A 16,499-nucleotide genomic window follows, 5' to 3' on the forward strand; every position below is an offset into this window, starting at 1 on the left:
ACGAGCGCTGAAAATAATGAATCGTAAGTCCCCAATTATACGAGCGCCCATGGCTTTAGAAGAAATTAAAAGTATACCAATAATCAGATCTGACGCGACGCACGTCCGAGCAATAATTCACACTGCAAACTCGTGAAAAATTTTGGTTGAAATACATGACGCAATCGACAAATTTGGAAATTCCACGAAATCGCAAATAAAAAAATTAAATATAGATTTATAACTATTCAACAACTATAAGATAAAATATATAAACGTTTGTGTACAGTTAAAAAATATTATAAAAAGAATTTTTCTATTATTTGCAAAAATTATTATAAAAATTGTAATTTTTATAATACGATAAATTCTAATAAATATATTATATAACACTCAAAAAAATGATCTTGCAATAATAGCTAAAATTTTCTAGGTGTAAAAAATTAACTAAAACAGATAAATGATTAGCAACTGTTGTGATATTGCATATGTAATTACTTAATCAGTTTAGATGACAGAAACAGAATATATATCTGTATTGTTTGTGAACTTTAAAAAGAAAGTTTCTCTAAAGCGCCTATCTATATAAGATCAGTCACGTGTTAGATCATGCAATGAATAACATTTAGCAATGGTATCTAAATTTTTCAGAAGCTATTGCTAGAACATTACTGCTATAAATTCTGTATGTGACAAACAATGTTTTCACAGATACGAAAAATAGCGATACATTCTTGTTGCGATATCTAGAAATCTAACTACATCAGCGAAATATTTTTTTGAGTGAATATAACGATAAATATAATAACGATAATATAATAATATAACGATATACACTTATAATATTAATATAATAATATACGATAAATATAATAACGATAAATTCTAATAAACATATTATATAATAAATATTATTAATGATAAATTTTTCAACTCAATATTTTCATCAAATTGCGAAGATTAAAATGGTTAATTAGTAATAAGAACAATTTTAAGTCAATAATTTTCTAAATCTTATAAAATTTACAAAATCCTTTTTAAAATGTAAATTTTAATATACGAGAGTCACCTAATTACAAAAATGTTAAAAATTGAACAGAATTGCGACATACAATTTAATTAACAGACCATTCGCAATCAAACTTATATCTTTTCAAAATAATCGAGCAATTATGAATTACGAAAGCACATGAGTCGGCAGTCCTAAGAATCTATCTATCATCCAAGTAGATTAAATTGAAAGTATGACAACGAGAACAAGTATGAACTTGTAGAAAGCAAATACCGGCCCTTGAAGTATTCCGCGAGGGCCGTATCGCTTTGAGGTACCTGCACGAAAACTGGTCCGGTGGAGCGGAATGGCGCATACAAATGATCTCGTCTTTGCTCTCTCCTGGAGAGACCGCTCTTTCTCTTTCTCTTATTCACTTTGCCTTTCTTTTCTCTATCTCTCTTCGTGCTCTTCCCCCTTAATCGGATCATCCGTCTCCGTTCGACCGTCGTCGCAGAATAGGGCGTCCCCCCCTGTATTTTCGACCCGAGAATTTCTCACGTCATCCTCTTATCAAGTTTCAGAAACCAGTCCTCCCTCTGTTTCTCCTCGCTGACTGCGATCACACGCAAATCATTGATCGCGTAGGTGAGAGATGCCACTGATGCCGATCTATCACCGTCGAAATTCTTCCATCTCCCTTATATAAATATTTACACTCGTCCGCACTTCGATCCTAATCCGAATAATATGAGTTTCGGGATATTTTTCGAGATCACACGGAAATCACGATACGTATCTCGCGAAAATATTTACCTGTTATTAAATGTCATGGTATGAATTTTCAGAATATTAATATTGATTTTAGATATTATATTTTGCAGAAAATATATAGAAAATTTTTTTAAATAAACAAAAATAAAATGCACAAAACAAAACAAGAATCAAGAACAAATTAAAATTTTTTACAACTGATAGCACGAAGTCTTACATTCGTAGATACTTTCTCCGATACTACTTCGAGAAATACACGCGACAGTTGAATAGGTGATCCTGTATACTGCTTGACAAAATATTGCACAATAACTAACTTTCGATAATAAGTGACACGACTTAAAAATATATCACATCACTTAAATCTCTTACAGACGCGTCGTAGTGTGCCTAGGTGAATACTTTCGCAAAAGAAATGGATTAAAAAGACAGAACGCTTGCTTCGAGCGTATTATCGCCTTATTGTGGTTTCACGTTAAAACAAAGTTTAACAAATGTAAGATAAAAAATGAAGATATGGATAGCTGTCGCATAAACATGCCCGTCATTCAAGAAACCGCGAAATTGACCACTTTGAATATCCCAGCTGTCGCGGATTTCCGACCGACGAGATCCGTGTATCACTATGTCTACTTGACGTTTACGATAATTAGTAAGGATGTACAATGCTAATGAGCAAATTCGCCGGATGCATGTTCTACACATCCGCAAGAAAACACATAAGAAATCAGGCCTTCTTCTACCTCCACTCGCTACTATTTAACCCTCAATTATCAATCATAATTACTAAGTATGCTACAATAGTTTTATGCGCTTGTATTTCCTTTTATATGTTACGTTACATTTTATCATGCACACCTTGTATACTTTCGTTTACTATTAAAATATTCAAGTTTACTTTTAATTTTAACAACCGACTTTGACAATTCGAAAAGATTATTAGATGTAATTTAACAATATTGATATAAATGTAATTTTGCAATTAGATATATTTTGTGCATTGAAATAATTAACATCACCTAACACAATCTGATGGCTTAACAATGTTGTAAAAAATTGATTTATTAAACGAGTAGGTATGCGTTGTTCATTTTATCTGGAAAATCTCGGAGATCTTTAATTATCGCTATTTTTTGCGGCAACATCACGCGATGAAGTAATAATTAAAGATCGAATATAAGATGGATCTCACTCCTATCGCTCATCCCGTCAAACGATGTGGACCACGTTCTTTGTAATCGTTTCACGCAAACATTTCTACAATGTTCGATTCAGTCGCATCGTTAGCGGCGCGTTAATTAGATACGCAGGAAGAAAGTGATTGATATAACGTAACGTGGAAATTGATAAAAAGATCGTGACCGTTCGTTCGTTTTCACGGCGATCCGGAAAGACGATCGGGAACCAATTGATGAGCTTAATTAAATTTCATAGTGTTGGATGACGCCACGATGCCGCGGACTTATCGATGGTCCTATTCACGGAGACCAGTCTTTTGACTTTTTTTTTCTCGATAGAACCGGTAATGCAGCATCTTGTTACCGGAAAGGTTACGCTCAGTGAAAAAGATATGAACCTGTTCGCATCGCGTCTTCGAAGAACAAAATATCTTTTTTCTCAAAACCCACTTCTGGAGAAATAAATTGGAACCCAACCGCGATATTTCCCAGGTCATATTAATCTAATTAATGGCACATTAATCTTAAATGATCACATTCTGATTTTATTACTCAGGAAACTATCGGAAAAGATACACCATTTTTTATTTACGAAAATGCGTTTTGATGCATCAATAAGATACTCTCGATTTTAATAATTAAGCAAGCTGTCTCGAATCATAAAATTGCTTTAAAAAATGAGAAAGCAAAGATAATAATTGCATCCGTTCGACGTATATAAATATTGAAAATGTATTTGATTGGAATTAAGATTGGAATCGTGCTCATCATCACATTTACTGTAATTTATTCTATTGATTTTTCCGATTATTAGCAACTAATTATTTCTCAGCTCTTATCTTCTCTCTCTTTTTTAATTTCAAACTAATTCTGTACATTTATCGTTATAAATAATGCCTCGTTTTGTTTCTTTAGTAGAATCATAAATTCTAGAACAAAGGAATCTCCCGAAAATCTGGTGATTCATAAATTTGAAAAGGTTTTTTAATCGCTACCTTGAAGAAAGAATAACCTTGATACGCCAATTGCGCAAGCCTCGTGAAAGAGAAAGAGAGAGAATCGTCAGGTACATGCCACCATCGATCGTCTACTAAGAATCCCATTCACGATCAACAACGCGAATACTTTGATCGTGGATCGCGGAAATCGTTGCAATGCGACAGGACTGAATTCTCTACGCGATAATCCAAGATCTGGTTTCTTCCCCAGCATCCCGCTCTGCACTGTTAATCTACGCATCGCAAAAGTGCTGCGACATCCTGTTGCAGCATTCTACAGGGAAATATTCTCCTGACGTGAGCCACGCTTAAAACGTGTCTAACATTTGTAGGAATTGCGGTTCAGAAAACACATGATTCCGACGCATGCAATTATTAAATCACGTGTTTGAAAACAATGTTCTTTTATGAGGCAAGTCATGAAAAACTAATATATATTTTTAGAGATACGAAGTTTAAAAAAATATTGCAATTAACTGGAAGCGATAATATCGAAATACACGATCGACACACAGAAAAAACCGATCGTATTTGCTATTTCGTCAGACTTATCGTACTATTTTATCTTCCACAATCAGTGTATCTTTTAGAGTCTGATGAACTCGTGATGATAAGCCTTCTAAGTGTGGCAAAGTTTTGTAAAGTATTAACATTAATTAAAGATAAGATCAAAAGAAGCGTAACGATTTTCCGTAATCATAGAGCAGTTATTAATTTTCTTGCAAATCTTATGTATCATAATAATCCAATTAAATCATTTTACAAATTCTAATTAAGTTCTAAATGCTATATCGCGATCATTAGTGGCGTTGCATTAAGTAAAACGGTGACTACGTATCCTACTGCTTTTTCATTTCTCGTTTTTCTTGTCGTAACTATCTTCTTTACAAAAATCCATCGGCAACGCCGATGTTAAACTTTAATTTTACTACGGAAATCATATATGTCGGGAAAAATATCGCCATTAATTAAATGCGATAAGATAAACGTGAGTGAATTGTATCGATATTTCGTCGCTAGTTATAAAAACTAAACTATTTCGATGTTGCTAAGTAATATCATTTATTGCTATTGTAATGTCGTATCGAATACATGACTTAAAATGACAATACCGCGAGGAAAGAACAGTTATTTATTTATCATTTGTATCATAAAACACAAAAAATAAAATAATAAATAATTTTTTTCTACAATATTGCCTTACAAATCCCTCAATAATTTTATTATAACGTAATGAAATATTTTAAATATATGTGATAAATATTAATATTATAAAATTTTTGTTTTAATATTAAAATATTAAATTTTCCACTTTTGACTTGAAACCAGAGAATTTTTCGTTCAAAAAAGAGATAAATATAATAATCTGCCTGCTAGTCGTATTTATTGACGCAAGTCATTGCACACATCATTGTGCAATCGGAATGTTTGAGATGAGCGATGATGAATCATTACATCGATCATTATCATTGCAAAACAATTTCCATCAACTCGACTCACGAATTCGAGCGATTTTAGTGCGGAAAACGTCTGCGCGTTTGAGGTCGGCGACCCGCGAAACCAAGACGCGTATTTCTGTCATTGCGCGATAACGCATGTTCGCCCACGTCGACGATGAGGAAAAATCTCGTTAAAATCCGATTAAATAAACCGTGCTAAACTTTTTCGTACGATAAATATTATTTTACTGCTAACCAGTTTGTTATTATTTCATTAATTTCAATATATTTCATATTTCATTATTATTTCATTAAATAATGGCATGCATATATTTATGCGTTATACAATCACACTTTTAGCTTCCTAAAATTACAATCACGAGAGGCAATGTAATATTATAAAAATAATAATAATACAATGTACTAACAAACATCGTAAATGCGTTTGTTTACAAACTTTGCATCAACGAAAAATATCAATTTTTAAATGATAAGTAATTGAAAAAGAAAAACAATCTAAAATGCAAAAAAAAATATTATTTTAAATTTCGGGATTTAATTTTAATCAAACTAGAAATGTTGAAACTTGCATTTGAAATTTTGATGTCGAATAATGAGATTCAGTCACATTCTCACGATTTCGATAACACTTTGAAATGTAATAATATATAACATTATCAATATTCAATATATAATAGAAATTGCAAAAAAATAAATTTTTCGCACTGGAACCGATTTATACATATATTCTGTCTTTTCAAGATAAAACGTGGCGCCAACGCGTGATATCTTACATGAGTAATCGTGCAATTACGACAGCATATTCCGAGTAGAATTATATAATCACTGCAAGCGAGTGCATCAGCTTAATCACGGAAGTATGACAAATCGTCTACAGTAATTCTAATCACGGAATAGATGACACAGCAGTCGCGCGTGTTTTAAGATAATACTATTCAAGTTATATCATAAAAAAATATAATTGTAGCACAATAATATCGATCCGAGATTATGCCTCCAGAATTACGTTATCACAAATGTATCATCAAATATAATTAATGCGGAAAAAATGTGCACAGCCCTCGAAATTAATAATGTAACTCGGCAAATGATAAACCATGAGAAATTTTTATCATTAAAACCGAGATTAATTAAGTTTTTCCTTTTTAATATTACGTAAAGTATAAATGTCGTTAATTACGCGTCTCCTCAGCACAGAGCTAAATACATTCATTAATCGTTCATAATCGTTATGAGTAGCTTCATTCAACATCTTGATAAAGATTGCACTTGCAACTCAGCGCCGTAATAAAACAACGGGCTGTGAGCATCTCTCGAGGCATCCACGTCGACAAAAGAGTCTCGTAAATCTCGCGTCATCGCGTCGCTGTGGATTTAAAACCGGTTGGCCGGCTGGTCTGCTACATAACCAGCTGTAACGCACGATTTTTACGACGATTTTCATCCTTCATTATAATGCTCACTGCCGTAACTATCAAAGCACATTCCGTTGTGTCAATTATGAGATTTCCGCGTACCTGATCGCTATCAAGGTCGGTCTTTGAGAGAAAAAAAACGATGTATCATTTTTCCGAGTTGCATTTCTGAGATGCACCTGCTTTTAGGTCAACGTACCGGTAAGAATGAAGAATGTTAATTGTATCAGATTTTTAATTAACCTGTATATTTTTTTCATTATTGGCATAAATAATATCTTAAATTTTACAAATTTAACATTGTTTTAGATAAATGTAAATAATGTAACATTCCGTTACTGTCACCATTTCACAATCAACATAGTGAATGTATTATATCAAAAAATACTTTGCACATAAAGAAATAAAAAAATTAAACGTAAATTTTGATTTTAATTAATAATTATGCAAAAGCTTCTCATAACATTTCATTCGTACGTAAAGGAGCAAAAATGAGAGCAAGCATAATATTCTAGTAACGGATTCTGTTTTTCGTGTAACATACACCGAAGTTCTGACGAGTTAAAACGAAATTTATGCACGACACGCAGCCGCTTAGCCGGAGACGAATACTATTTCGAATTCAAGGACTGAAGTGCGTTGCCTTTCGTAGATCAGTGTCACGATAAAGTATCAATGAATTTGCGCTAGTTTGCGATTTTGAAAATTCCACATTACAAAATCGCTGACGTGTTCTATGAAGTGATGCATTATTTTTAACCCTTAATCGAGAAAAATGTACTGACCGTATTTTTGATTATTTATTTTCGATTTTCAATTAAACGTTAAATATGTTATCGATACTTTGTGTAGTAAATAATTTTGAAATTTTCGTTTAATATGCTAAATAACTTGCTATTTTTTTAGTGGAATATTTTATGTAAATAACACTCGCCGCCCGGGTGTTTATGCAACCAGCTTTCGCGAAACAGATAGAGTGCGTTGCGAGACGAATCTTCGCGTTTAATTTGTAATCGAGCGCAATTACCCTTTCGACTGCATAGTTCGTTATATAGAATTATAAACTAATTACTACTTTCAGGCTGCTTTCATACCACCCGAACGCCAAGCGCGCATACTCCCCCGGCGTGTTCTTAATGAAAGGTCTCGTCTAAACGTTCACTTTCTCGAACCGTGTATCAAGTGTGCCGGTTGTGGCCTGCATAACTCGTAGTTACATAGTATAGTACCAATGCGTGTATATCAATATATACAGAGTGTATATAAAATGCACAAATCGTCAAAAGAAACGAAAACGTTTCTACGCTAAGTAAAATAATTACGCGTTTCTTAGCTCACAATTATTCTTCGTTATTATCACATAATATTAATTCTGAAACAATTTATATTCAAACTGTAACTCTCGATTATCATCTTAAAAAAATAGTATTCTTTGAAAAGAACGTGTATTGTTTAGTAAACATTGTAAATTTTAAAAAAAATCAAATTAAATCTTCTTTTTGTTCCTACAAAAATTTTGTATCCTTCACTTTTTGTAAAACAATTTCTAGAATAGCTGAAGGACGGGCACTAAAATCTCGTGAAATTCTTACAAACCGCTAAGAACTTTGCGGCCGTCCACTCACACCACCCGGCGAATCATCTTAATAGATGCTCACGAGAGTGCTCCAGCGGAATTCCAGCGCGCCTTCTTAACGGCAGTATTAAAATTTTATGCGTTGAATATTTTAGGAATATCGACCTGTCGTGTTTCTAACAGAGCAACTTTTGGCGTACAGTCTAGTCTGTTTCTAGACAAGTTGGGAGACAGTTGGGAGAAATTTCAAATTTACTAATGTAAAATAAGATTTTTAAGCAAAATTTAGATTCTAAAGTTTAATATTTTATAAAATTAAGAAAAGGTGATTTTTCATATAACTTAAAGCACCTCGAAAGAAGATATTTAATAAAGTTAAAATCTATCAAGTCCAATTTTTATTTAACATTTAAATTCTTAATAGACATTATATTTTTAACTGCACAAGAAGCAAGATTTAAAAATTTGTGTGTATGTGTGTCGCGGATTTTAATTAAATTTTTTAATTATGCAAAATAATTCAGCATTTAACACATCAGATTCCTTGACCACGTAACACCAATCGATCTTTTTTTTTTTTAGCAAAAACTCGATAAGCGAATATCATTGCCTCATTACTAAAATATGTTGTGCGTCTGGCGTGTAGAGCCAGGCTTTGCGAAGACTAAGAGCACCTTCGTGCGACGTCTGGTTGTGCGAGATGTGTCCCCAAGGGATTCGCTGGTCGCAAGAAGAAACAATCCCGGTACTGATCGTGATTCCCCGAGCGAGGCCGCGCCGTTTGAAGTTCAACACGGACCGAGGGTCTGCGAAGACGGAAATTTGCAGATATCTTTTTTTTCCGGCACATGTGTGTGGGCGTCGCACCGCCCGGGAGCACATGATTTATGCACGCGAATGAAGTCATGCGTAGCCGCGAGCGGAAAAAGAAATCGGAGCCGATGCTTCGTGTGAAAAAAGTACCGAAATAAACGCGAGGGCGAGAAAGATTAGAAACCTCAAGAGTGTCGTACTTTTCCACGTGAGTAAAAGCGTGATAAGCATGTAGAGATAATTTCGAGTACCAAAGTTGACAACTGTGAAATTAAAAATTAAAAACGTAATCAAAAACCGATAAAAGATGTCTGTATTAAATTAATTAAAAGTATAAGAAAAATTTTAATCTGCAAAAATTATTTTCTTTTTACTGCGATTTCTTGTTTACTGTGTAAAAAGAATATAAGAAATACATAATAAAAGCTCAAAAAAGATTAAAGGAGCTACAGACATTCAAATCGGATCTGCGAAGAACTCAATGAAAATGATTGATACATGTTATTTGTAGATGCAACTCGAAACATATCTCAATTTAAATACCGTTTATATGTATACTGTAGCTCGTAGCTACAATTCTATTAATATTCGTTCATATCGCTCAAGACTAATTTTAAAACTGCCAATTAAGTAATTTCTATTTCTAATTTTTCTCTTTCATATAGCCACAAAAAAAAACCATAAAAAGCTATTTTTTTTTAAATTAGAAAAATAATACCAAAAAAGTCGATTTTTTGTACCTATTCCAAAAATAAAAGTGGAAACGGCTGAAATTCGTTTAATTAAATGTCACACAGTTCTCACCAGCGATACTGTTAAAAAAAGCGGAATTTGACATACACGATAACGATACATTTTTGCGTGTATGCGGTTAACTCATATCAAGGCCATGCGATTAGATTATCGACGCGCCTCGCACACGCCTACTGACGTGTATACGTGCGCGACAATTAAAACAGTTAATTTATAGGCCACGCGCGTAGGCGCTACGCGACCTATGACCTCACCAGGAGACTCATACTCGTGTCCAAGACAACGAAAACGACGAAGACGAAAACGACGAAGAATGACAATGATAGAAGCTAAGATGCAAGATAAAAGCAAAAACAAGAATGGAATCAAGATGACATCGATAATAAAAATAATAATAACATATATCGTTTTGCATCGTTATGAGATGCGTTAGAATCCGATCGCCACACGGAAATACAAACACTTGGTTACAGAAACGTACGTGTGCATTATAATCACTATATCGTCGCTTTACGTAGCATGCATATCACCGACGTCGAAATGTGATTTATATTCACAAGAAAAGAAAGAGGCGTTGCTTTTTCTAGCACGTGGAATTGCTTTAACTAAGCGCCTCGTCAGACGAATTTAAAAGTCAGAGTTACGAATGAATTTAACACTCGTGCATTTAAATATTTCGTGACAGCATCGATAAGTAACATCGCAGTGTGTTGCAATAATTGCCAAAAAAAGATACGAAAAGCTAAGGTCAATATGAATAAAATTTTGTAATAAATAACTTAATTAACATTTTTTATGCTTTATCAAAAATATAAACTTCAAAATATTAATAGTTAAATGCTTCCGCAATATAATTATTCGATTATCATTTATATTATAATAATTAATTTATAAAGATATCAATAATTTCATAATAACAACGTAACGAAAAGTATTGCAATGTTAAAAAAAATGTATTCTTATCAATGCGAATTGTAAATACTCTGTTAACTACATTAGCATTAATATTGATAAAAATATTAAACATGCTGTTCATTATTATTGTAATTGGCACACTGTCTTTTTACTGTTTCTTTATATCACTATTTTCGCATATAATTACATTTAATTGAAAATATATATCTTTGTTAAAAAATATTATTCACTGTTACGAGGTTAGGTATCAAATATGAATGTATGGATTTCATATAAGTATATATATATATCTTTAAATAGGTTTTTAAATGCTATGAAAAAGTTTCTTAAAGATATGAAAAATGTAAAAGCTATTTTTCAAAGCTAATTTATTCCGTACAGAAGAATCAAATATTCGGTTAAATCACGTGAAATTCATGCATTCATATTCAATACCTAACCTCGTAACAGTGAATAATTATATTTTTTAACGAAGATATATATTTTCAATATATATGTGTGTGTGTGTGTGTGTATGTGTATACATATATATATGTATAATATATATGTATGTGTATATATATATATATATATATATATATATATATATATATATATATATATACATATATATATATATATATATGTGTGTGTATAAAAATACGTATTACACTTACAATTCTGCAACATTATTATCGAGGCACTATTATTTATCACCATCGTCGTGAAACTTTTCAGAAAACAGCACTTTTCCGATCATCTCCCACGAGCGCTTCCACGCGGAGAATAACAAGTTTGAAAGTCGTACCGTAGTACCTAACCTATACGGGAGCGTCGCGTGGAAGCTTGAGCAAAAAGCAATACACACCTGCATACTATCTGCTGAAATGATTTCCCCGGTGAAACGACGGGCCAGCTCAATAGCCAGTCGCGATTTTCCGGAACCCGTAGCACCCAAAATCACCAAAATTGGCACACGCGACATTTCCACCTTATTCCGATCAACCATCGTAACGCGGTACTGGACGCATGCGTCGTGATCTCTTCTGAGCGGCCCACTCGATCCGTCGTTCCGTCAAGCGGAACGCGCGGACTTGAATCACGCGCTAGATTTTAAAATAACAAGCATGACATCAGCGATGTTCAATGATAATGAAGATTATAATTCTCTCGAATCAGTTGTCCGTAATGTGCACTTAAATTTATTTCAGACAACATATGATTCTCATAATTAAAAACAATATTTTATTTGTAACTTTAAAACATTTCAAACTTTAAAACTTTAAATACATGTTAAATTAAATAAAGTAATTATAATCATGAACGTCGATAAAATCTGTATACTCGTCTAACTAATTAATAATATTCTCTTAATTAACATCACTACTCATTTTATTTATTATCGTAAATAAAGAAATTTAAAAAATAATTTATTTTAATTATTAATAATGTTTTACAAAGTTTAACAAAAAGAAGTTTTATAATATACAAAATATTCTTTTCAAAATCTGATATGAAAAATCTCTAAAGTGTTGTGTCAAATTTCTCTCTAACCAAAACTGAAACTTTTCATAACAGGCACGCTACGGTGATGATGTAACAACTTCTGCAAATTGTAGTATTGATTCATGACGCATGAATTGTTAAATCTTAAGAGGCATTACGTAATGAGCTATATTGACAAAATAAAATCACGATCTGCGTGAGAAATATTATCCGCAATAGTAAATAAAGAAAATCATATACGATCATAGCGTGAAATTATAAAGGCATGAAATTAAGCATTGAGTTATCTTGTTGAATAAAGCCAAAGCGCAATATAGCTTATAGCAGCTTAATTCTCACCAAGATACCATTGTCTTTAATTCAATTACGCGGATATGAATTGACCTAAATTAATGAAACATTCAAAATAATAATTAGCATCGCCCTTTCAATTTATATGTCATTTCAAGCTATAAATATCTATAATAGAAAACGAGACATTTATTTGCAGAAATATATATGTTGCAAGACGCTACAAATTTCTCACTTTTTTCTATTTACAAATTTCGTAATAAATTTAGAGTTGATCTTTTCTTTAAAAAAATTTATTAATTATTATTTACTTTTAAGATTTAAAATTTATATTATTTAAATATCTTTCTATTTAATCCTCAAATAAAAATATCGTTAAAATCTATTTCTAATTGATTAAAATTGTGAAAAAAGTCTTAGATAATTTATAAATTTATATCTCTAAAATTTATATTCCTAAAAGCTAAGAGCTATTATATCTTAACATCTTCAGAAAATCGATTTTATATTGGTCAAGGATTGTTATCAAGGATCCGTCGTTAAACTTTAAAGCACGAAATACCGCTACATTCCGTCTACATAACGTGTAAATTCTCAACGGTATTCAAAATAAAATCATGCTAAACAAAGCGATGTTTATCATTCTATATGCGTTCGTGGATTACGTTTGAAACGCGAAGGCGGAATCACGTACAAAATGGTGCAAACAATTGGATTCACGTACTTGTGTGCGGTGTTGTATATGTGTGCATCTCGTATCAAATTCGATGCATGCTATTTCTAAAAAAAAATATATCAAATTTATATTGCACCATTCTTAAAGCTTATATTTCGCTCGACTCAATTGCAATTCTGTCAATGATATTAAAAAATTCTCATCGCCCGATGAATAACAAGTGTATAAACAAATTTTACTACTAGCATAAATTATGTCACTATGTTATCAGCACGGATTTTTTATGTCATCAATACAAATCTTAGACGATTAAATGATAGTATGATATCACTTTAAATGATGAGAAAATAGTAAAGAAGTTATTAATAGTTTGAAATATGTTTTCGTTTATCTTTTTGTTAACATTTTCATATATTTTTGTTTCATGATTTTTATTGCAAACAGTTATATTTAATCTCAAATATGATACCAAAACATACGTTTGTAATTTCAATCACTTTGTGTACTTGTACGTGGACAGCAATTTTATATACATTTAACAGTTTAATAAAAATATAGCGAATACTCAAAACATTGCGTGAGGGATTAATCGCTCAAATGCGCTACCCGTATTGTATGACGCAGCTGTTCTTAATCCGTTAAACGGTTGCATTAATTAAATACTAACAAATCGTGTGTACAGTCTGTCGGTAGGAGATATGACAAAAGTGATAACATTTTTCTGTTACGTTTTGTTACAGATTTGCAAATAATACAAAATTTTCTTTATATTACATTAAAATACATTACCAAATGAATCACTTTCTTCAATGCATATTTATTAAATTAATTGCGTTTAATTATGCAAGTGCAAAGAACAACATTAATTAAACATTTATGTACACATTTACATAAATTATTATTCCGTCGATTTACTTTTGGTGTATTTACTAAATAAAATAATCTATTTGAGAAAAAAAATATTGAATTTTAACTGGTAATTTCTCACAAGGCGCACTCAATGTTTCTTACATTAGTGCAAAACCAAAAGACCTGTACATAGTTCGAACTTTACGAGAGTACTTAATTCCAGTAAACAGCACATTCGCAAATAGTGCATTATAATGAGTCTTGCATATATTCAAGCGAAAATATCCATCATCGACAACAGATAAAGATCTCAATGATACAAACCTTTTTTACACCATTGCGTTGCAGAACTATAATAATAATTAAATTGCTATGCTGATTGCATGTTGCGTAATTTTCATAAATACATACCTCGCACTTCATGACTAACATTATCTTATATATATAATCAAGAAGCGCCATTATATTTACATTTTACATTGCATAACAATACAAACACTATGATATTAAATAACATAGCAAATGTTTATGACTGCAACACAAACAAATGTTTATGACTGCAGCTGACAAAAACTCGAGGTATACAAGAAAGAAATGAGCGAGCGCGAGCAAAGATCATAGTTTCTCGCGCATATTGCACATTCATTGATGCAAAAAGTTAACACTGAACGCCACCCCGCACTTTCGTTAAAATGGCAATTGATAAGAAGATAGATCGACATTAGTGTAACGCGAATATGACACCGACGTAATACAATGCCTACGTAATGCAACGCGAACACAACCTTAGTGCGAAACACAATGCCGATGTAATGCCGACGTAACGGAAAACGTGATGCGAATGCAACGCTCGTGTAATGCAACGCAACGCGGATGTAAAGACGAGCGAGGAGGTGAACATTGGCGGTTCGATTTTTGCTGTTTAACGTAATATGTGAGCGAGACGCGCCAACGCGGGTGCCATGCAAATTCAAACGCAATGTAATGCAACACAATGCAACATAGTGGGTGCAGTGTCAGTGTAACGCAACGTGACATAACGCAATGAAACGTAATGCTAACTGAAGAATAAATCATTGCGCTTCATTATTTCTTATCTCCTAATGGATTCTAAAAAATCAAATTCGTTCTACACGTTCTATGTGTTTTGTCTTATTTCGCGTACTATTTTCAGAGATATATGTGATATTTAAAGATATTGATTAATTTTATTTGTATTTTAACTTTTTTTTTTTAATTATATATTTTTAATAAAGCAAAAGCTGTCTATTTAATTTACATATTTCTTTAGAATTAATTTTTTATATTATCTATTTTTGTAAATTGTTTTCAGCTTTGACCACGTTCGCAACAGCTGATTGAAAACATATTTTCTCTCAATGGTATTTCTAATTTGAAAGGATCAATGAACCGATGAAATGTATAATAAGGGCAACTCGAGTCTAATCTTAACATCCCTTTTTTGACTGGATGTAAACTAAAATTTGTCGAAATATTTGGCATTAGAATTGTTTCGACTCGATGTCGACAGAAATGACATAAAATTTCGCAAGAGTCGAGATAAAGCGAGATAATTTCTTCTGCAGCGTCATATCTTTTAAAGTACAACTTCAACTATAATGTAAGCATAGAAAAGAGACAGTTAATCACGTATATGTACAAACGTCAGTTTGTACAAGTCCTAAATCAACATGCAGTGCGACGACCTTACATGAGACATTTAATTTTGATTTCAAAACTTTAATATTAAAACAATCTGTTGTAAGAACTTTCTTCGCATCTGTGTAACCTGCTTAATTATTCAACATTTTTAATAAAATATCTAACAAATTTTTATAAAAAAATTTAAAAAGTACTTTAATATCTCGCATTGCACTCAGACGCGTTACGTTATGTTGCGATGCATTTTAATTTGTATATATTTTTTTACACTGAAAAGAATTTTGACAATAATAATAAATGGTTTACACGACAACGTTAACCGTTGATAGAAGCGACTGTGAGTCAGGGGGTTGTGCCTCACAATTAGTATAAAATACTCAAGCTCCTCCGCGATGCAGTCTTTATTTTCGAACAAGACGTGTGCGTCACGGCCAAGTTACAACGGCGCATCTTCGGCGTTCTGATTTATCGGTAATTTTACACCTAATGAAGGGCTGCCAGCAATTTCACAAGCCCGGAGCTTCGTGGAATCTGTGTGCACGGAGACTCGTTATATATCATTCACTTTATTGGCGGCGCGAAGGAATATATATGCGCGTCGATTCTGCTTTCCATAATTCTCGCATTTAGCCGTCTAATCACCACGACCGTCCGGTCCGCGAGCCGAAACGCGTGTTGACGCAA

At 32.5% G+C, this 16,499-nt stretch overlaps 1 protein-coding gene across 3 annotated transcripts in view; it reads right to left on the minus strand.

Annotated features, from left to right (window-relative positions):
• LOC105676896 (tRNA dimethylallyltransferase) overlaps nucleotides 1-11,884 on the minus strand; it is a 79,679-nt gene extending 67,795 nt beyond the window's left edge. The window contains exon 1 of one of the 3 annotated variants that reach the window (XM_012375120.2): nucleotides 11,700-11,884. In XM_012375120.2, the coding sequence (XP_012230543.1) occupies nucleotides 11,700-11,840 (141 nt within the window). In that variant the 5' untranslated portion in view covers nucleotides 11,841-11,884. Of the gene's footprint in view, nucleotides 1-11,508; nucleotides 11,635-11,699 lie in introns of those variants that run through there. The other 2 variants (XM_012375119.2, XM_012375121.2) reach the window with 2 other exon arrangements.
• Nucleotides 11,885-16,499: the final 4,615 nt, after the last annotated feature.

Source organism: Linepithema humile, chromosome 6 (genome assembly GCF_040581485.1).
Source record: "Linepithema humile isolate Giens D197 chromosome 6, Lhum_UNIL_v1.0, whole genome shotgun sequence".
In the NCBI taxonomy this organism is placed as follows: domain Eukaryota; kingdom Metazoa; phylum Arthropoda; class Insecta; order Hymenoptera; family Formicidae; genus Linepithema; species Linepithema humile.